Source organism: Leucoraja erinacea, chromosome 12 (genome assembly GCF_028641065.1).
Source record: "Leucoraja erinacea ecotype New England chromosome 12, Leri_hhj_1, whole genome shotgun sequence".
In the NCBI taxonomy this organism is placed as follows: Eukaryota; Metazoa; Chordata; class Chondrichthyes; order Rajiformes; family Rajidae; genus Leucoraja; species Leucoraja erinaceus.
In genome coordinates, this window is record NC_073388.1 from 35,814,569 (window position 1) to 35,838,766 (window position 24,198).

Here is a 24,198-nt window from a genome sequence, read left to right on the forward strand (position 1 = left end):
CGTGGGAGCTACATGAGATTAATGAGGTCTTCAATTAATGTCTTGTCTATTTGTACCATAGAGAAGGTTGTGGAAGCTAGAGATTTCATGGAAGACAATAGCGATGTCCTGTAACATATCCATATTAAAAAAGAGGTTTTGGTGATCTTAAAAATGCATGGATAAATCCCCTGGCCTGACCAAATGTACCGAAGAACATTGTGGGAAAGTAAAGGAAGAAATTATTTGAGCTCTAGGAGTGATACATGCATCACCTCAGCCATGGGTGCGGTACTAAAAGACTCGTGTGGCTAATGCTCTGCCTTTATTTAAAAAAGGTTGCAAGATAAAGCCAGGGAAAGGCAAGCTTAACATCAGTGGTGGGATAGCTGCAGGAGGGAATTCTGAGAGACAGGATCTACATGGATTTGGAAAGACATGGCCGGCTTTATGTGTGTGAAAGAAACAATTTAGTTTTTTGAAGAAATGATCAAAGGACTGTAAAGTGCGGGGCTGTAGATGTTGTCTACATGGAGTTTAACAAGACCTTTGACAAGTAGGCTGGCCCAGGAGGTTAGAACACCTGAACTAGTTGGGCTAGCCAATTCAATACAATTGGTTTGATGGTTGGAGTCAGAGGCCGGATAATAGAGGGTTGTTTTTTCAGATTGGAGACTTGTGACCAGCGGAATGCTTTGGAGCACCTGGGTTTGGTTGTATTCACTGTTGTTTGTCATCTATATTAACGATTTGGATGAAAAATGTAAGTTGCACAGTTGGTAAGTTTGTGGATAACATTAACATTTGTCGAGGAATATGTAGGAAGGAACTGCAGATGCACACTGAAGATAGACACAAAACACAATGCTAGGGTAACTCAGTGGGACAGGCAGCATCTCTGGATAGAAGGAATGTGGTACAGTAGAGAGTGAAGAAGGTTACTAAGATCACAACAGGATCTATATCAACTGGAAAAGTGGCGGATGGAATTTAACTCGGGTAAGTGCAAACTGATGCAGTTTGGAAAGTTAAATCAGGGTTGTGTTACAGGATAAATGACAGGGCCACATACAATGTTGTAAAACGGAATGACTTAGGGATACAAAAACATTGTTCCCTTACAATGGCGACCCAGGAAGACTGGTAGGCGAAGGCACCATTTGGCATGCTTGGTGGTGCATTGAGTGCAGAGTCGGGATGTCACATTGCAATTGTTGAAGATGTTGGTGATTTCACTGTTGAAATATTATGTGCAGTTCTGGTCATTTAGCAATAGGAATTATGTCATTAAGCCAGAAATGGTGCAGAAGGGATTAATAAGAATATTACCAGGACTAGAGGCTTGAATTACAAGGAAAAACTGGATAGGCTGCTGATTTTTTGTTCCTGGAGCAAAGGAGGCTGAGGGGGATCCTTAGAGGTTTATAAAATCAAGAGAGGCATAGATAAGGAGAATGGTCAGTCAATTTGCTAGGGTAGGGGAGTCTAAAACTTGAGGGTGTGGATTTAAGGTGGAAGATGAAAGATTCAGGGCATCATTTTTACACAGAAGGTGGTGGACAGGTGGTAGAGAATTACAGGTTGTAGAACAAATACAATGGTTAAAAGACCACTGAACAGTTAACTGCAAATGAAAGATTTAGAGGGACACATGCCAAATAGGCAAATGAGACTAGTTTAGGCAGGCAAATTGGTCAGCATTGACAAGTTTGGAAGAAGAGCCTGTTTCGCTGCTGTAATTCTCTGACTATATTTAAGAGATATTTGGATGGGCACTTGAACAGGCAAGGAATAGAAGAATGTGGATCCAATTGGGGAAAATAATATTAGTGTGGACGGGCAAAAAAATCTGTATGGATGTGGTGATCCAAAGGTCCCATTTCTGTGATATAGCACTCTTACTCATTCAAATTTGCTACCATCAATGAGGTCACTACTATCACACAGGATATTCCACAAACAAATGGGACTGGCACACAATGCATTCATAAAGTAATTTGAACTTCTCATTTCTCTTTCACGTGCCAGCATTTCTCTTTTACGTGCCAGCATTTCTCTTTCACCTGCCCGTTTACTCCCCAATTCTCCTACCACTACCTACACTTGACGTAATTTACAAAGGCCAATTAACCACAAAATGGGATGTTGGAGACAACTGGAGCACCCAGGGGAACCGCTCAGGGAGCATGTGCGGAATCCACAAAGGCAGCACTGAAGGGTCACTGGGATTGTGAGGTTGGCAGCTTTGACTATCACGGTTTTTGACTATGACTTAGAACGGAGACGAGGAAACATTTTTTCTTACAGAGAGTGGTGAGTCTGTGGAATTCTCTGCCTCAGAGGGCGGTGGAGGCAGGTTCTCTGGATGCTTTCAAGAGAAAGCTAGATAGGGGTCTTAAAAATAGCAGTCAGGGGATATGGGGAGAAGGCAGGAACGGGGTACTGACTGGGGATGATCAGCCATGATCACATTGAATGCCGGTGCTGGCTCGAAGGGCCGAATGGTCTACTCCTGTACCTATTGTCTATTGCCATGTTAGAATGCCAGGCCTGTAAGAAATTTTAAGTTACAGCTGATTCTGCTACAACATGTATTTCTATGACACAATTTGGATTGAATCCAAGTGATGAATTAAGGAACATGATTTGCATGACATGACCTGAATTAACAGACAACACTGTCTCTTAAGAACACAATCTCTCAGTTTCACCATAGGTGGTCATTGGAATTGACAAGAATCACTTCTATTAACACTTGTACAATGACACACAATGTAAGATGCAGCCTTTAGTATTTTTAACCTAAAGTAACAAAAATAAACTTATTGAGATTTAAAATCTTTATTTTTGAAAATCATGTGGGAATATAAATTGTTCTTGGAAGTCTGATACTCTCTAGCCAATAACCCTCTTTACAAAAGGTCATAAGGAGTGATAGGGGCGGAATTAGGCCATTAAGCCCATGAGGTCTGCTCCACCATTCAATCTTGCCTGATCTATCTTTCTCTCTCCTAATCCCATTCTCCTGCCTTCTTCCCATAACCCCTGACACCCTTTGACACAATTGCTTTTATAATGTGAGTTTCAACAAGCTAGGTTTTTTTAGGAGCTTAACTATCGCACTATAGTAGATCTACCTGTAGTTTCACATATAACTAAAAGCTCTGCTAAACATTAGAATGCTTGACCATTCATCATTTCTTTCTATTCTGCAGCAAATGCATTTTGTTCTGGGTTCTCAAGTTTAAAACCAATAAAGCTGAAATCTGGGGGGGAAGAGAGAGTGATGGAAGGAGGGAGGGAGATGAACAAATGACAGAACAGCAACAAATTACCAAATAAAAACATTTTTCTTGCTTTATCAGCAGATCCATCACTCAGTGTTAATACAACATCATTTTGCTGATGAGACAAAAAGCTACCGAAAAATAAATCACGATGTTTGTGCAACTGTTGAGCTGTCACACCAATGATGCTTTACCTTTTCCATCCTTATTTTTCTTTTTAATTGGAAGGTGTGGAGCTGTGACAGGCGAAGATGGGCGAGAAGGTTTAATCTTCCGACCTGGAAAATCAAATCACGTCACTCTATGCATACACTCGGCATCCTCTGTTTAACACTGCTATTTACACTACAGCTGCTCCAACACATGACAGTCACTCAGCACCCGAGTGCATCACTAACAGTTGCAAATGCAATTTGGGAAAAAAAATCCACATGATTAGAATTCCACCACGGGCAGAACAAGCATCACTAAAGGGCTCCTGATTTATTTCATGAGGCACATATAATCTGTGAATTTTTATTCCACTACTGAAAATCTTTTGCATGGAATGAATGGCAAGTGTCATGCTACACGATGGTACAGTGTACAAGAGGTTCCATACTGTTGTTGCAGTTAAAACTTAGTGTTGCAATTCTGTTTGAAAGTGAGTGCAAAACTAATGTTACAACAATCAAGTGCATTCAGGACAGAAAGGCAAGACAACACTCTTACTGATTGAAGTCTGCAACCGGGTGGCACCAGTGATGCGGCCTCACCAACAGTCTGTCTGTCCCTTCTTTCTTTGTGTTTTAATAGTATGTGTTAAATGTTTATTTTTAAATGTTCTTTAGCTTGTTTTATGGGGGTAGTTGGGGGGTGGGGGAGGTTGAAGGAAACTTTTTCTAATCTCTTACCTCGATGGAGATACAATTTTTTTCCGTATCGTATCTCCGTCCGCACTGCGGCCTAACATCGAGGAGTTGGCGGCCTTTGCTGGAGACCGAACTATGAGCCCACAATCCCTTTGCCAGGGATCCACCTCGGAGCACCAAACATGGGTTAACATCACGGAGCCCGCGGTCTCAGGTCAGATACCAACTTTGGGAACTTGAAGACACAGGAGCTTCGACCACCCCGTCAGATGGTTCGATTCCCTTTGACCGCAGGAGAATAAAGAGGCAGTAGATTGGACTTTTTTGCCTTCCATCACAGTGAGGAATGTGGGGAATCCGTTGTGGTGGATGTTTATGTTAACTTTTATGTATTTGTGTGTCGTGTGCTTTTTTTCATATGGATGTATGGTAATTCGCATATCACTGTACCTGAATTGGTACATGTGGCAATAAAGGACCTTTGAAACCTTTGAAACCTAACTTCACATTAAAGCCATATGGAACAACACCCAAATATCCATGAGACCAACTTGCACAAACATAATTGTGTGTTGGTCACACAGCCTATATGCGCTTTCTTTGATCTTAACACGGGTCAGGAGTGAGTCAACACTGTTCAATTTTAACTAGAGACAAAGTGCCCCTTTTACTGAAAAATATGTCTATTAATCCAGAGAAAATAATATCATAGATGTTGGCACCAAGCAAAATTCAGATATACTTTTAAGTGCTCGTCATAAAATGTCATAAAACTAAGTTGGATTTTGAGTTGTGAGGAAGATGCATGGAGGCTTCAAAGCATTTGTGCTCTTTCAGTGAATTGACAAATACATGGCACATGCAATAGAATATAGATATATGCTGTTATCTATTTTGGAAGGGAAAAAACAGAAAGGTAAGGTATTATTTAATTGGTGAATAATTGGATAACATTGATGTCCAAAGTGACCTGGATTTCCTTATATATCAGCAGGTGAAAGCAAACATCCAGTTGCAGTTTTGATTTCCTAATCAAAGAAATAATACACTGACCACAAAGGTGTGCAGTGAAGGGTTCACCAGAATACTGCCATGGTAGGACTGTCATATAAAAGGAGATATTGAGTTGACTAGGCCTGTATACAAGAGAGTTTAGAAGGATAAGAGGGGATCTTACTGCAATGTACAAAGCCCAGTGTGGCTAGAAAGATATCTAATTAAGATATGAATTAGTCACACGTCATATTAAATGATGGGGCAGGCTTGATGGGGCAAATAGCCAATTATAGCTCCTGTATTCTATGTTTCGATAAACCTAGGTACAGCTTTATTAGAAGTTGCGAGGTAATATAAATCAGGATGGTGAAATTACTCACGATATCCACTTGAAGACCTCTGGTTGTTTCTATTTCCCCATAAACACAACACACATATCAAAAACTTACCTTTCTTTTTCCTTTGTTTAAGTGCGTTTTTTCGAGGAGACTCATATGCAGAGTCATCTTCATCAGCTGCCATCTGAGATGAATATCTTTTGATGACACCAGGGATTTTTTCCAATGAGATAGTGCCTTGCTCAACGGATTCTGTGATTACTTCATCCAAAGAGTGTGTATATCCATGAACTAAACAGGGAGGAGGAAGGAGAAAGAAGAAAGTGTGGTGAGAAGGGATAAAATTAAGTTTTATTGGTTAAGACATTGGTTTGGGGATTTATTTTTCATGAGTAAAACATTGCATGTTTGGCACTGATATTACATTGTCAGATGAACAATTATGACGGCGCAGTGTCGCAGCAGTACAGTTGTTGCCTTGCAGCTCCAGAGACCCGGGTTTGATCTTGACTACGGGTGTTGTCTGTGCAAAGTTTGTATGTTCTTCCCGTGACCTGCGTGGGTTTCCCCGGGTGCTCTGGGTTCCTCCCACACTCCAAAGACGTACAGCTTTGTAGGCTAATTGGCTTGGTAAAATTGAAAATTGTCCTTAGTGTGAGTAGGATAGCGTTAGTGTGCGGGCATCACTGGTCGGTGCGGACTCAGTATCTCTAAACTGAATTAAAATCTATTTATAATTTATATTAAAAAATGGAGATTCAAGCTAGAAATCTTCCCACAAGATATCTTGTTTTGTACAGTTGGTATTAGGACACACAATTACTCCAGGCAGAACAAGGAAGGCAAAAAAACGGTATCCAGAACTAAAACTTACACATTCGCTTTTCATCCAAAATGGCATTTGGGGATTCCATGTTAAGAAGAGCTTCAGCAGCCTCAATGGTCTCCATTGTTTCATCTTCATTCTGGCAGGAAGTTACCACTGTGGGTCAGAAATTCACCAAAAGAGGTTAGCAGAGTGGAAGAATTTTCACAACTTCAGACAAAATGTGCAAGGAAAGGCTATCCATGAAGATCCAGTCTTTAGTTGGAGGGTTGTGTATTTCCAGCGCATATTCAGGTGGTACTAAAATTGACTTTAGTGGACTGAGTAGAAGTTCGGTCATTTCAGAGCCAACACTATTTCCCTCCCGCTCATCGTCCTGGATGGACAGATAGATTCTCAAATGACCTACAATCATTGCATGTTAGGACTCTGTTATAGGTATGTACAGTAGGTCTTTCATATCCACCCCATTGTGCCAGCCTTGTGAACAGAAGAGAAATATTGGGCTCAAAGATTTTAGACTAGGCAGTTGAATTTTCCATCACAATTATTTTCTTGCTGTAAAGTGGCGACCAATAATCTTGCTCCAAAACTAATGTTTTATATAATTAAAGGACAACTTCCTTGCTCTTAGATGCCACACCTTAACCACTGAAGGGAACTTCCAGTTGCCTCTTTGTTCATCATTTAGCTTTACGGCAAATCTCAGGTACCCTGTTCCTCTATATTTCCAAATATCCTGCTAAACATGGGGCAATTCATCGCTGCATTTGGCCATCTCAGACTTCACCAGATTGGATTCTGTTTGCTACTGACATACCCACAAAAATGTTACCATTGTTGGGTAACTTGGTATGTTATGCAACCTTCCAAATTCTGCTCCCAACATCTGTGTGAAGCATGTGTTACAAAAACAAAAGGGTCCAATTAAACACATTACCTCAAATGTTTGTAACTCTGTCAGGCACAACCATCCCACAACAAATCCCTTGCTGACAACTTTTGATTAACAACTTTCTAAATGACAAAAATTATTGCTCCAGATGTTTTCCATTAATTTGCCCATGACCAACATTCTGCAGACTTGCCAATAATTATTTAGTATACCACCTGTTTCCTTTTTCAATAATCTTTCACCGAACAACTGTGGCTGAAAGAAATGGAAAATTATAGTCTCCATTATTTATTTTATTGCACCTCTTAACAGCCTGGATTTGTTTTTACTAGGTGGTGGTGATTTACCTTCTTTCAATGTAGTTGAAACAATTTCTCCCTTGCCTCCTCCAAATGGAATTATTCATCCCAAATTTCACACGCTTCCTCCCCGTCTTTTATGAAGCCAAAGGCAATGTTATTTCCACCTCTACTGCACTGCTGTGCAATGGGCCTTCTCTCACTTTGGTTAGCCTCTAGTTCCCTTACAGAATGTCAGGCAGAACTGCAACAATGAAGCCCCACTTTGTCCATACTGAATATTGTACCCATCTACACTAATCCCATTTGCCTATATTAAGCCTATTCGATCTCTCTCCATAACTAAATTCTTCCAAGACAACAGCAGACATAGTAACCAAAACTTGCATTTTCATATCCATGTCACTTACATCATAAACGAGCAACAGTCCCAGAAACAATCCCTGCAGAACATCACGAATTACAGAGTTCCCATCAGAAAAACAACCTTCCACCATCATCCACCATCTCCAAGCCGATTTTGGAAACAATAAACTAGCTCACTTCAGATCCCATGTGCCTTAATATTCTGGGCCAACTAACCACCAGGGAACTTGACAAAATCCACCATCTTGCCATCATCAATCTCCTTTGCTAGCTCTGAAAAATACTCAATCAAATTAGTGAGACAAGATTTCCCCAACACAAAGCCATGTTGATTGTCCTTGATTGCTTTCTGGCTTTCCAAATGTACACAAATCCTGCCCCTTATAATTTTCTCCAATAATTTCCTTACTACAAACACAAGGATCACCTTTAACATTAGTTATTAGACGAGATTTCTGGTATGTGGCTTGTGGCTAATGAAGTAATCTACTACTTTGCTTCTCATAGCATGCTGGGATAGACCACACCTGGCCTTGGGGATTTATCCACCCTTATGCATTCCAAGATATCTAACACATCCACCCTCTTAATACTGACATCCTCCAGAAAATCAACATGTCCTACTCTGAACTATGTCCTTCTACTTGCTCAATACAGATGAAAAGTGTTAATTAATTACCTTGCCCACCTCCCCTGACTCCATATCTAAGGAGACCCATTCATTTACTAGTTACTCTCTTGGACCGAATGACTTGGGATTCCACTATTCTTAACTAATTTCTTTCTCAAGTACTCTCCTACTCTCCCCACACACTTGCTCGATTGTAGTTGCCTAAACCTGTCATGTACTCCCTCGTTTTTTCCTGATAAAGCATTTAATAGGTTTTATCATCCAAGGTTTCCTAATTTTGCCATCTTTTTCTTTCACCCTTACTTTATTTCCTCTGCTTTCCAAAACCAGCTTAACAATTTTAAATCAGTCTGAAGAAGGGTCTCGACCCGAAACGTCACCTATTCCTTCGCTCCATAGATGCTGCCTCACCCGCTGAGTTTCTCCAGCATTTTTGTCTACCTACCAATTTAAAACTCTGATTTTCCTAGTTAGTTTCCGAGTTTCCATCCAACAAGCTATGTTTAATTCTTTCCATCACCACATGCACATAATGTACAGTCAAGCCCGGCCACCTCCAGAACCAGATTCACTGTCCAGGAACCTTGCTTCCTGTCTATAGTATCCTAATTTTCTGAACTCACCGGCTTGTGGCATTGGGAGTAATCTAGTGGTCACTACATTTGAAGTCTGGCTTATTAATTTTCCTGAACACCCAAAACCCAAAAGGGGGTTCTCATCCCCAAATTCATCTATGTCATCAATAAAAATATAGACCACAACCTATGGCTCTTCACTACTTTCCTTTGAAATGCACATCTGCCCATTAGAGATTCCTAATAATCTAAAAGAAAATGCAGATGCTGGAAATCTGAACAAACGAAACAGAAAATACTGGAAACATTCAGCAGGTGAGGAATCTGTGGAAAGAGAAATAGGTTGAAGACCCTTCATCAGAGACCTCCTTGACCCTGGTTGAAATGCTGAACAAGTCATGAGCAGACGTCATGGTGAAATGAAGGCAGCCACCTACCAAAATAGACCACACAATTCCAACAACAAATGAGGATAGATAAATGGCTACAAAAGGTTTTTTTTAAGAAACCTTTGTCAATATAATTGGCAGGTTAAAATGAAAATCATCTGACATGCTTGCTGCAAATCCATAACCTGGTGAATGCTATGCACAAGCAATGAGAGCAATCAAACCATTAACTCACAAGCACTCCAGGGTTTGATGGAGATGACAACTAATCGCTACGTTTCATGTTTTGGTAGCAACACTGACTAATCTGCTAGAGATAGAGCCCTGACAGCAATCTGCAAAGCTTACGAAGAACCACACAAACAAAAGTAATGACTCAACCAGTGCTGAGTTGCTCAAATATTAACAGACTCCTGTCTACACTGTACCAGTCAACCCAACTTCAGATCAAGACAGCAAGCCCATTAGCCACAGGTTACCTGGCAACAGTTCACAGGCAAATGCCAAATATGAACATTTCTTTGTCAGAGTGTGATGCGATTCAGTATCACACCCAGAGTTTCACAAGGAGTAGGTATTTTGATCGACTTCATTTGATCAGATTGTCTCAGATGGCAGCTGTGAAATGTTTTGGTAGCCATGCCCTCCAACGGTGTATCACTTTGGTAGCAGCTCGCCCACTACAAGTTAACCAAACCTACAGCCGCTGTAGTCAGTGGTGAAGTAGGGAAATGGAACAGGACTGGAGGATTTTATACAGTAAACAAGATGGCAGCACACATCATTGGTGAAACCACATGCAGCCACAAAACCCACGAATTGTGGACTAATGGTAACTTCTCATAAATTTGCAATAACGACATATTTTGTGAATCTCTGAAAGATGCATTATGTATCTCACAGACCTGCAGTTGTAAATCCAGCAGTCAAGTGGATGTAAACTGATCAGCTTCAGAAAAGTTTAAACCTGTACTTTCATACTCCAGATCAAGAGATTTAAAAGCCAATGATTATGCCCTCTTCTAATTCTGACTGCTACAAAATGGACACAGTTTAGTTTACTTTAATTTAGAGATACCACATGGAAACAGGCCCTTCGGCCCACCAAGTCCATGCTGACCATCAATCAACCATTCGTACTAGTTCAGCATTAGCCCACTTTCTCATCCAGTCCCTGCACATCAGGGGATAATTTTACACAAGCCACCTAAGCTAAAGACTCAGATATCTTTGGGATGTGGGAGGAAACTGGAACACATGGAGGGAACCCATGTGGTCACAGGGAGAATGTGCAAACTCCACACAGACTGCACCCAAGGACAGGATTGAACCCAGGTCTCTGGCAGTGGCCCTACCACTGTGCTGCCAAAAGGGACAATTATACTGCAGGAGCTAGATCTCTCTGGCAAGTCAATGAATTTGACAGGAAACATAAGAGACTACAAATGTTGGAATCTGAAACTGAAAATGGAAGCCCAGATGAAGGGTCACAACCCATAATGTCAACTGTCCATTTCCCACTACAGATACAGCCTGAATCAGCAAGTTCCTCCAGTGTTTGATTTTTGAAACAGAATGATACGCCTTAGCAGGATTAAAACTTAAATGTGAAGTGTTCTTTAATTGTTTGTGCATATCCCTTTAAAGGTTAAAATTAGCAAATGTTCCACATTTTCAAAATCAATGCTGAGGGCAGTTACTGGACAGCCCATCAATCAGGAACCTGGTTGTGTGTGTGGGCATGTCAGTATGAAGACGCATACATTCTGGCAATAGCGTTAAACACAATAAAGGCATTCAAAGAGTCAGTGATATGTCTGGAGTGCTGATGTACAGTTTTAATACATTTCTGACCTTTTCCATCAACTAAACAGCCTGAAATATTTACTTGGCTTGAAGCTTCAACGTATCAATGTTAAATAAAGACATGGACTCTTCTATAGTTTAGAGCATTTAGATGTATCAAGCAAACACATGTTATTTCCATACGTATTCATAAACAACCTCCGTTATAACTAAACGACAAGTCTTCACGATTTGACCTGAAGTATTTCTAAACTAAACTAAAAAAACTAAACTAAACTAAGGGCTTCAGGGCAATAGGTGTGAGGGTTTAAAGATAAATATCTCTGTGGTGGCGATAATTAAATGACTCAGATATACTCTGAAATCGAGCACGCTGTACATCTCAGTCAATATATTAGTGGCCATTCTCCTAAGTTTGAAGTTAAACCCTTTAAATAACTATTCCAAGAATTAAAAAGATCCAGGCAGGTTGCATTTAATTTTAATATTGTGAAATATATTTTTGATTATTTATGTTTGCATTTCAGCAGTATTATCATGAGGAAGAAATGAAAGACCAAATTCTATTATTCTTTAGAATCTGACTGCTGGTGGAGCATTCACAGACTAATATATTGCAGCAGAAGTGCAGGTGACCCAGCATTATAGAGAATTTCAATTCTTAGTAAACTGTGTCTATTGCAAGTTACTGAAACATAAAACCCCATTTTCCCACCCAGTCCCCTGTTCTTATTGGAGATGATTTTCCATGGGATGTTTTCCTCTCAGATTAAGCCCTTTTGTCAGTGACCCACTTTTTTTTAATGCAATAAATGAAGGCAACATTAAACTCGAGGGATGGATGACTTGTTCGAAGTAAATAACAGATTTTAGTCACTCAATACCACGGGAACAATATGATTTGGATACGAGTCACAGCTGAATCCTTTACTACATACACCCATACGTATACAGACATCTCTGAGTGCAGTACTGACATTCTCTTCATCTGTGGGGCATTTTTTCCAATTCACAGGTTTGTAATTTAGGAAAGGGATTAAGAAGTGGAGATTTCAGAGACATTTATGAGATTTGAGAATCAAAAATTAAAGGAAAAAAAGTGGTGTTGATGGAGTTCAGGGGGTAATGGGTTAAAGCATGGTGACAGTAGAAGTGGAGTAGAGGCAGAGGGATTTCTGTAAGGAGTTGGTCAAGATTACAGTAGCCCCCCCCCCCACCACCACAATGTAGCACAGGAAGCTATCTGGCTCAGATGCAGAAGGCACAACTTTCTGGCTATTAGAGTGCTGCACACCAGTGGCATGGCCTGGGCAGCAACAAGGCCACCAGTGGTACACAGTAGAAGGCCCATCCTGAGACAGCCCTGTACACGTCAAGAGAAGGCAAAGCCTTCGCCTAAGCTTTGAAAACAGCAAATACTGCACTGGAATTTGTAACGGCTTTTTAGGTGCCTGATACATGGAAAATAGACCAAATAATTGAAGCTCTAAAAAGTGAAAATTAGTCAGCTAAAACACTTTAAATTATTTATTTAAGTAATGAAGCAAGCCCAGGAAAACAAATCTTGCCTTCCCTTTGCTTCAGATCAGCCATTCTACTATCCCTACTGAAATCAATGAGGTCTCAGACCCTGTAACATCCTGAATCTGTATCTAGATCCACGACTTCCTGACTTTGAAGTACGAAGCTCACTTCTCCCTCAACAGTTTCGGACGACTGTCATTAAAAGGCCTGTGGCGACATTATTGACAAGTTTAGGATAGTCTGGTACACATGGTCTCTGGTAAGTCTCCTTCATGGTCGAGAGGAGTTCCCGCATAGTGGTTACTACTAGCGGCCTCAGTTTGGTCGAGGAAAATTTTTCAACAAGCTGAGAAATGTTCTGCGAGTAAAAATTGATCACCATGGAGAAAATCGATACTTTTGAACTCATAGGGCAGTGGTTGTTGGTTCGCCAAGCCGTTGTAGGTAGTCGAGGTAGCCGTAGGGAATCTCTTTTGCTGACCGGGCATTTTAATTGGCCCATTGGGGGGAAATAAACGTAAACACGAGTTTTCAGAATACCGACCGGTAATGTTAAATGCCCACTAAACTTCACAGCTGTGTATCTCTGGCTTATTAAATGTTGTTTAGCTTCTTAAAAGTGTCTCCACTCCTTCCCCCCCCCCCCCCCCCCCCCCCCCTTCTCTCCCTTCCTCGCTCTTTTAAAGGACTTACCGTACACCGTGCCATCCGTCTTTAACATTCCTGCTCATCGCAGGTATGACCTTGGCTTTGCACCGCGTGAATTTCAGACAATGCTTCCCCGCTTTCCCTGGCCCCCACCTTTGCAGTGTGTGTGTGTGTGTGTGTGTGTGTGTGTGTGTGTGTGTGTGTGTGTGTGTGTGTGTGTGTGTGTGTGTGTGTGTGTGTGTGTGTGTGTGTGTGTGTGTGTGTGTGTGTGTGTGTGTGTGTGTGTGTGCGTGTGTGTGTGTTCAGCGCTGACGGTCGATCCAGCTCGCGGTTTTTCAGGCTAATGCCCCCGAGCTTGAAGGTCGCAGACCGTTTGCTGAAAATTTGCATAAGTAGTAGCAAGAGCAGGCCCAGTGAATTTTCAATAATCAAAATTCAAAAAACTGCAGCTCTGGAAATCTAAAACCACAGGTACGGCCTGACCTTCTGAGCGTTTCCTGCATTTTCTGCATAACCTTCGACAAATAATTAAAATAAATACTTAATATACACATGCATTGAACCAATTTCTTCCATGCATTCTTGAGAACAATATTTAAATGCCGCACAGCTTTAGATAGCATCAAATAAATCTAATTTACAGAGATATTACTGACAAAAACTAAAGAATAATTGCTCTGGTAGTTTGGATACCAAAGTTCATAAGAGATCTTAATCTGTCTTGCAATGCATGCAAACGCTTATCTCCTCTTCCTTTACTGATCCTCAGTTGATGCCCTTTCATACTCCCTTCACCCAGTAGCTACATCACCCGTGCCCAAATGGTTACATTTCCACAATCAAAAAATAAATTAACATTCTCTATATGCAAGTACAACCCCAAATGAAAAATCAAAATGGCTCTGGATGCACAACACACCATCTCAAATCTTACAAAGTCAATATATTATGGAATTACCATCAAAAGGCATGAAACAATATTATGAAACAATGAAACAACAGTCCAGGTTATTAATGAAAATTAGGACAGTTAGACATTTAGAATGTACAGAACGTGTTTCAATGGATGTCGCTTTTGATTATTTTTCCTCATCTCCAATGGAGAATCAATCTCAATCTTGTAGCCATCAGTTATTATCAGCCTTCCAGCTTCTGTGCCACATCTACCTTGATCAGGAAATCTTTCAGCTATCTCACAAAGTTTGCACATCTCTTTAATATTTTTGGCATTATCTTTGTGTCTCGTGTTTAAGGAGGGAGTGGTGTTGAAGAAACACTATAACCCCGTGAGGCACACTACAGCAGAGTGGTTCCGGTATTCCCTGTAAACATGGGATATGCTGAGTGGCATTAAAATGGATACCAGGCATGGAAAAGAAATGAGGAAGGAATTAAAGGAAGTTCCTCAGTTCTCTTTGGTTCAAAATATGGTGCTGGAAGACTCAAAAATAGTGAATATAGCATCATTGTTTAGTGGGAGAATGTCTTGCCTCGGAAAAACAAAATACACCGATGAACAGTATTAATTTGAGTTTACCCATGACAAACGTTGATCAAAGGATGTCCAGTCTTAAGAGTTTCTTCTCCACTGTCATCAGACTTCTGAGTCAGTTGTCTCTTTCACAACTAATTCCTGGAGGTGGTGTTATGTACAGTTACTCTTACCTCTTATCTGTTTCATTTAGATAGACACAAAATACTGGAGTAACTCAGCGGGATAGGCACCATTCCCGGAGAGAAGGAATAGGTTGAGACCCTTCTTCAGACTGATTATTCTGTTATTGCACTTTACTATTTTTTGCACTACTTCAGATTGCACTACAATTTTTCCACCACTCAGCTGTTTCGCACTTGCCATTGTATTCGTAATTACTATGTATCCTGTTTACTCTCTGCGTTTCATGCAGGCAATGAAATTTCATTGCATCTTGGTGTATATGACAATATACAAATCTGAATCTGACAGTCAACATATGCTTACAAAGACAATTAATTATATAACTAACTTGATTAAGATGGTTGCGGTAAGATCGATAAGGATAACATACTTGAATTGTAGCATGACATTTGACCAAGTTCCTTGTGGAAAACTATTAAAAAATAAATAAAACCCCATGGGACTCATTGAAAAAAACCAAGTTAGATCCAGTATTTGCACAGTGGCAAAAATGAAACTATAAAGGTTCACAGTATTTTTGGTAAATGAAAGGTCTTCCTAATGGCGTTCATCAGAACTCGCTGATAACCTCGAGCTTTTTGTGGTACATATCCTTGAATTGAGTCAGGATTAAAATGTTTGCAGATGGTACAACATTTGACTATGCGACTGATGGTGAGGGTGCAAGTTGTCGGCTGCAGGAAGACATCATTGAACTGGACAAACAGCAAAATCAAACAGAGTTAAATCCAGAGATGGCAACATGATGCATCTGTAGAGGGAAACCACTTTTATGGTTCCCATACAGTCCTTTAGGGTCAAGGATGAATTGATGGTATATTAAGAGTTGTAGACGAGTAAAGGACTATTCGACGAATATCCCACGGCTCCCTGAAGGAAGCAGGACAGCAAAATAATAAGCACACAAATGCAAGCAGCCACTTGCCTAGTTGAGCATAGAATACGAGCAGGAATATAGTTAGAATTATATAAAATATTAATTAGGTCAAAGATTGGCTCCTATTTACGGTTCCAGTTAGAAAAGTCTATCTATGGATGTGTGGAAGAGATTTAAAAGATGATGCCAGAACTGAAACTATTTTGAAGAAAATCAGATATCTGCAAATGCTAGAAATCTGAAATAAAAAGAGAAAATGCTGGAAACACTCAGGAGGTTGGGCACCATTTGTGAAGAGGGAAGAAGAGTTAATATTTGAAGTGAAAGGTTCCCCATCAGAACTGGGAGAAAGGGAGCATTTTAATAATGAATGCTTTGGGTTGTTTTCTTGGATCAACATAAATAGAGCTAAAGCATGCAGAACTAAGGAAGGACACATTTCCCCAGCAAAATGGTTAATATTTAGTGAGGGAGACACAAAGTGCTGGAGTAACTCAGTGGGTCAGATAGCATCTCTGGAGAACATGCAGAGGTGATGTTTTGGGTTGGGACCCTTCTTCAGAGTGATTGTAAGGGGGGAAATTAAAGCTACAAGAGAGGAAGGACAAAGCCGGGCAGTTATTAGGCCGACACAGGAGTGTGAGGATAGGCAGATGGGCAGACGAAGGCCAGTGTTGAAAAGGTAGGTGTGAGACAAAAAGGATGGAAGAGTTGTGAATTGTGAAGCTAAAAGATGGAATGTAGGGGGAGGGGGAGAGGTGTGTGTGTGGGGCGGTTATTTATGGGGAGAAAGGGGGAGGGGGTTATGTAGTCACCAATTGGAGAGTTTGATGTTCATGCCATTAGGTTGTAAGCTACCTCCAGTTTGTGTGTGGCCTCCCTCTAGCAATGGAGGCCCAGGACAGGAAGGTCAGTGTGGGTATTTGAAGAGGTTAAAATGATCAGCAACTAGGAGATCCTGAAGACCTCGGCAGACCAAGCGGGTGTTTGCCGAAACGGCCACAAAGTCTATGCTTGGTTTCACCGTTGTACAGGAGGCCACACTGGAAACACCAAATACAATACCTGTGTCAGCCTACTATTTGCCAGGCTTTGTCCTTCCCTTCTGCTCTTCCAGTTTTCTTCCCCACCCCCACTCCACAATCAGTCTGAAAATGGGTCCCGACCCAAAACGTCTCCTAGCTATGTTCTCCAGAGATGCCGCCTGACCTGGTGAGTTACTTCAGCATTTTGTGTCTTCTTTTATCAACCACCATCTGCAGTTGCTTATTTCTAAGAATTATTGAGCTCTGATTAATGCAATAATTGACTGAGATCAAAATTGAGAAATTTGCTTTCACTTAAAGAGTGAAGAAAGTTTGTGAAGTGATGACCTAAAAGAATGGACGCATAAAAGGTAGCTGGAGGAGCAGTTGAACCGTGAACTACAGAACAATGGCCTCAGGACACAGGACAGAAGCCGGTTCTGTCTAAATAATCGTTTGGACAGCACGGGCACGAAGGTGCAAATGATCTCCTTATTGTGCCAGAAAAATCCATGAGTCTGTGACCAACTTAGGTGACTTTCATTTGGCAAGTATCCAAAAGTAATTTCAGACTCCATCGGCTCCCAATCTGCATGCCACGTGCAATCTTCTGAGCATATACAAACCTGAAGGCCAATGTTAACCAGCTCTGTTTGCAAACATTCCCAAAGATCAGTGGACCTCATGAAGGAAACTCAAAGCAAATTACACTAGCTTGCAAATCTGCCAAGCACATTCTTTATACTTACTACACAATCATGCACTGGGACTATGCCGGCTGAATGTCAGGTTGTTGCAATTTTGTATTTATGAAAACACAAAGGAGCAGGAGTAATTTTTCAGGAACCATTTTACCCGGAGATCATGCTCCCTCGATTTTAAAGTGTGGTAGGCAAATGTACATACATCGCTTCCCTGATATCCAAACAACAATAACTTACAGTTACACAGCGCAGATCAGGTTAAAACAATTAATCATAACTAAACTGAATATGAGCCTGAGGAGATGTTAGATAAGGTGGCTGAAAAAGAGGGGAAAATGTTATAGAATTTAAGGAGGATCTTTAAAGAGTATTGAGTACTGGATAGATTTAGGGAAGTAATTTAAAAGTTTATGCCCTAGGCAACTAGAAGGAAGACTGCCAATTACGAGGCGGTGAGTGAGGCAAAGGATCGAGCTGGTGACGCTCAGAGTGCTGGTTAAATTCTACAGCTGAAAAGGTTACACAGATAGTCAGACAGGACTGTGGAGAGATTTGAAAATCAGCATGAAAATTTTAAATTTCACCCATTAACAAATTTGTTGAATTTAATTTCATAACTTGTCAGTGGTGGCTTTTGATGCATGGAAAAAAACGAAAACAGACATCAAATATTCCGATAAAAGCTTCTTAAATCTATATCTGTCAAGTAGACATGCCATGCTGCTGACAGGATAGCAGCTCACAGTATTATTGCTCGGTTTATTTTTACCTACAAGCATCAATATCATGGAGAATCTGTATGAGCCAAAAGCCTTTACGGTCAGACTAATACAATTTATTGCTAATGCTCTAAAATAATCACCTCAAATTGTTCTTACCACCAAGAGTAGACCAGTAATTACCATTTTCTCTATTATGTTACAAAACTCAGATTACCTCTATTATAGCATCCAAGTTTAATCAAATCTATAAGAATATTAGATACTATCACTGCTCTGATAATGGCAAGTATTCCTGATGTATTTTAGTGAACACTGAGAGTTAGGACTAGGATATTATTCAATTTCTGATGAAGGAAGTGGAATGGGTTTCAAATTAAAACAAATATCCCTATTTAAGATTTTCCTGCAAATAGTTTCAAAGAAAAGTAACTACTACTTTCTAAATACTTTTCTTTAGAGATACCGTGCAAAAACAGGCCCTTCAGCCCACCGAGTCCGCACCTACCAGCGATCCCCGCACATTAACATTATCCTATTACAAGGGACAATTTACACATACGCCAAGCCAATTAACCTACATACCTGTACGCCTTTGGAGTGTGGGAGGAAACTGAAGATCTCTGAGAAAACCCACGCGGTCATGGGGAGAACGTACAAACTCCGTACAGACAGCACCAGTAGTCGGGATCAAACCCGGGTCTCAGGCGCTGCAAGCTGTAAAGCAGCAACTCTACCACTGCGTCACTGTGCAGTATAAGTAAGAACATTTTGCAAATAGTAATGGAAGTTAGATGCACAAGCTTGAGAGATGGGAATTAATACCTGAATGACTTTGACACTGTACATATCTACTTTAAACAATGAGAACTTATGATTGTGTAAATCATTATGTACGCCAAACTATTTTATTCACATTGGCTATAGAAACAATAAAACTTCCACTCACTGCACATTTGGATGATAACTTTGGTTTATCAAGGAAAGGAACTTTGGTTTAATCATCACACACGAGCAACGAGTGAGGGGCACTCCTCAAAAAAAAAGATGTTTTTTGTGAGAAACAGAATTAACATTGGCCACTGTGTTTCATACTTTAGTTGTTACAACTGGAGGGCTTGTACAACAGCAATAAAATGGTCCAAGCATTAATCTTTCAATTTATTATCTGAATTACTAAATTTAATTTGTGCCCTGTAATTATTCTCGCATATTCAATTCTCACCAAATTCATAACGTCGCAGTTTAATCATGAAAACCAGAATGTGCATTAATTTCCTCTCTGATTTTTGGAAAGGGCAGCTCCTATTGAAGAATGACACCACAGATGGCAAATTCCTTCTGGTGCTTTGTCAAAGTGCCAATTCTTCACTAGCAGCTCGATGACCTTATACAGGGCATTTCAAAAGCCAGATCTTCACCATCCCAACAGCACCTTCCAGATAGTAGGCAATGAATCCAATCCTATTTCTCCAAATTTGATGTCAACTTGTGAACCTTTACGCATGACATGTGGAAACAGAGCTGGGTGAAGATAAGGGCGGATTACAGATTTCAATCATTGTATCTTCAAGTTTGTTTCATTGGAGTCTTAACATTGATTAATACGTCTCAATGAAAACACAAGCGATGCATTAAACTATCAACAATTCAATCTCTGAGTGCAGTTTCCCATCCTTGTCCTTTTCCTCGAGGTTAAGAACATATACTTCGACAACTAATTAATTGTTCTAAATGGGGATTGGACGTTTCATTATTCATCTTGTACTGCAGTATTACTGGTGTTAGTCAAGTAAAGCACAGATGGTACAATGAAAATCCTGTTACAATATCATCAAGTTGAATCCTGCGTTCCTGCCCAGTCAGCAGGTCTGCTGAACGAGACAAGCTGCCTTTCGGAGATTATCCAGCACCATCAGCTCCATACACGGACCTTTGTGCATTTCAATAAATGGGTACTTCAAATCATGTCACGTTTACAGTTACCTTCTCTGCCACAGTGGTGAAGAGTAATAGAGGCTCATCTGTAGCGTGTTCACTTCAGTTCAATGGTAGTGGGAATGCATTGGTCAGAATATCAATGGTCTACCTTACTTCAAATTCTTAACCTCTAAAGGGAAATGTAATCCTCTCTAACGCCTCTCTCTCTCTCTCACACACACACACACACACACACACACACACACACACACACACACACACACACACACACACACACACACACACACACACACACACACACACACACACACACACACACACACACACACACACACACACACACACACACACACACACACACACACACACACACACAAACTGGGCATTCAATCACAAATAAATAATATTTTCAAAGAATCTGATTAATTTTCTACACAAATTTCCCACAAGGGGTGAATAGATAAATGTACGACCAAACTATAAAAATCCAAAGCTCCTTCTACTTCATCTGACCCATAATAGCTAATTTCAGCTCATCTTACTGCAGGAGAGGCAGTAAGAATTGACCTACACATATGTGCCTTAGCTCAATGGCAGTATGCTGTCTTATTATTCATGAGGCAGGGGTACAGATTTCCAGCAGAAAAAAAATAGATCCTACGAAGGCTGACTGAATGTCTTCCAATGGCCGACCACTCCACAGATCCACTGACGTTTTGAATTTCAAAATAAACTGCAACATACAAGCTCACCACACGCAGGTCCCTTCTAAGTCAAAGTCAGTCAAAGTCAATTTATTCATCACATTCACCTGAAGGTGTAGTTAAATGAATTTGCCAGCAGCTATACACTTAAAAAGAACACACAATACACAATAAAATTTTAACACAAACATCCACCACAGCATTCTTCACTGTTGTGGAAGGCACAAAGTTCTGCCAGTCCTCCTTCCTTGTTCACCCGTGGTCGGGGCCATGAACGGTCGACACATTCCGCAGCTTGGAGTGCCCGAATCGGCACTTTCCTACAGGAGTCCGCGGCTTCAGGATGTTATCGGCCGCAGGCCGGTGGTCGGAACTCTTCTCTGGCGAGGGATCCCAGGCTCCAGATAGTAAGTCCACTCCCCGCCCGCGGTTAGAAGCTCCATGCCATCAGGATGTTATAGGCCGCAGGCCTATCCATACACCTGGACCACACTCTGGATCAGTCTCAACTGCAGTAGCACGCACGGTTTTCACTCTGGACCTCACACTCCACCCCCAGCCACACACTCTTGACCCCCAACACCATGAGCACATTAGGAGCACACCTGGCTTGTACTCTGGATCCTAACTCCAGGAGCACATCCAACCCACGTTCCTAGTCTCGATGCCAGGAACACACCCAGTCCACGCTCTTAGTCCCAATGCGAGGAACACATCCAGACCTCACTCCCATCCCGACTCCAGGATCACACACAGCCCACGCTCCTAGTCCCTACTCCAGGATCACATCCACATCGCGCTCCTTGTCCCAAAACCAGGAGCGCACCCAGACCACCCTCCTAGTCCCAAGGTCAGGAGTATACCCAGATGACGCTCCAGAACCCAACTCCAGTGGAACATTGGAGCACAAGTATATAATTCCCTGATTATGGCATCACAGATGTACAGGGTGGTGAGAAATGTTTTGGCACACTGGCTTTCATCAGTCAGGGCATTGAGTTTAGAAGTTGGGATGTTATGTTATAGTTGTACTAGACGATAGTGAGGCTTGGAGTTTTCTGTTCCGTTTTGGTCATCCTGCTGAAGGAAATGTGCCTTAAAGCTGGAAAGAGTGTACAGAAGGTTTAGAAGAATGTTGCCAGAACCTGAGAGCCTGGGCTCTGGGGAGGAGGCTGCTGAGGGTGATATTATAGAGGTGTATAAAATCATGAGAAGCATAGTCATGTCATAAGGTCATAAGTGATAGGAGTAGAATTAGGCCATTCAGCCCATCAAGTCTGCCATTCAATCTGGCTGATCTATCTTTCCCTCCTAACCCCATTCTCATGCCTTCTCCCCAATAACCTCTGACACCTGTACTAATCAAGAATCTATCTATCTCTGCCTTAAAAGTATCCACTGACTTGGCCTCCACAGCCTTCTGTGGCAAAGAATTCCACAGATTCACCACCACCACTAAATAAATGTTTCCTCATCTCCTTCCTAAATGAACATCCTTTAATTCTGTGGCTATGACCTCTTGTCCAAGACTTTCCCACTGGAGTGGAGACATCCTCTCCACATCCACTCTATCCAAACCTTTAACTATTCTGTATGTTTCAATGAGGTCCCATCTCACTCTTCTAAACTTCAGTGAGTACGGGCCCAGTGCCGACAAATGCTCATAGGTTAACCTTCTAATTCCTGGGATCCATCTTGTATATTGTAGGGGTGAAAGCACAAAGTGTGTTTTTCCACAGAGTAGAGGAACAAAGGACATAAGGTGGGTGAGAGAGGAAAGGTTTAGTAGGAACCTGAAGGGCAACTTTTTCCACAGAGTTTTGTAGATATATACAACAAGCTGCCAGAGGAGGTAGTTGAGTCAGGTACTATAAAAAAACATTTTTAAAAAGGATAAGTATATGGATTAGTTTAGAGATTAAAAAAAGGTTAAAAGGAATATGGGTCAAACCCAGCAAATGGAACTAGAGTTGAAGGGGCATCTTGGTCGGCATAAATGTTTAGAGAGACAGAGTGCAAACAGGCCCACCAAGTCCGCACGAACCATGCATGCTAGTTCTAATCGTACACTCGGGACAATTTGCAGAAGCCAATTAACCTACAAACCTGCAAGTCTTTGCAATTTGGGAGAAATCTGCAGAGTACCTCCAGCACATTTGTTTTGCTCAAGAAACCAGCCCGTGCACCTCCTTACAACTGCTCTCTCTATATCTGCTGCCTAACAAGCTTTGAGTATTTTCAATTTTTTTCTTTAAACAGATTAAGGGCAAGTTTTGCCATGGAGAAATCTATTCCATTGCTATAGTAACATTCATCAGGCAAGTTGCTTCTCAGAAAGGTATCAAAAATAATCTATTAGTGGAATGATCAATACTGGTAATAAATTTGCGCCATCACACATGATCAATTTTCATCTTTTTACAATTGGTACCGAAGGATACCAAAATGATCAATGTTAGTCCACTGAAAGGTGAGACAGGCACTCGATGCGCTGTGTTCCCCTACTGTGGACATTACAAACGGGACAGAGAGCTCCCGGCCACCGATCAACGAACAGCTTGCACTATTGCTGAATGTGGATACAAAACGCTGGAGTAACTCAGCGAGTCAGGCACCATCTCTGGAGATAAGGAATAAGTGACGTTTCGGGTCGAGACCCTTCTTCATGGCGTAGCCATGGGCACTCGCATGGGCCCCAGCTATGCCTGCCTCTTTGTAAGGTACTGTAAACATCAGTGCTCCAGGCGTACACTGGCTGTATCCCCCAACTCTATCTCTGCTACATTGATGACTGCATCAGGGCTACCTCCTGCACCTATGCAGAACTCATGGACCATTAACTTCACTACCAATTTCCATCCTGCACTCAAATTCACTTGGACCATCTCCAACACTTCACTTCCCTTTCTCCAGAGATGCTGCCCGACCTGCTGAGCTGCTTAGGCTTTTTTGTGACAACCTTTCAGTTTAAGCTCACATCTGCAGTTCCTTCCGACACATTTTGCATTATTGCTAACCGTCAACGCCGGCTTCTGTAATTAGTTTCCTTCCCCAACCTGAGGAGTCGGTCCCCACCCTGGACAAGTTGAACCTCCACCTCCCTCCCCAGTCACGGTGCAACCTGCCATACACCAAATTTG

General features: G+C 41.3%; 1 protein-coding gene across 8 annotated transcripts in view; it reads right to left on the reverse strand.

Annotated features, from left to right (window-relative positions):
• The window catches only part of elf1 (E74-like ETS transcription factor 1), a 264,463-nt gene that overhangs the window by 13,370 nt on the left and 226,895 nt on the right, over window positions 1–24,198 (reverse strand). For all 8 annotated transcript variants that reach the window (XM_055643911.1, XM_055643909.1, XM_055643904.1 and 5 more), the window contains 3 exons: window positions 6,326–6,433; window positions 5,563–5,742; window positions 3,461–3,544 (listed from right to left, as the gene is read on the reverse strand). In XM_055643911.1, the coding sequence (XP_055499886.1) occupies window positions 3,461–3,544; window positions 5,563–5,742; window positions 6,326–6,433 (372 nt within the window). The remainder of the gene's footprint in view (window positions 1–3,460; window positions 3,545–5,562; window positions 5,743–6,325; window positions 6,434–24,198) is intronic.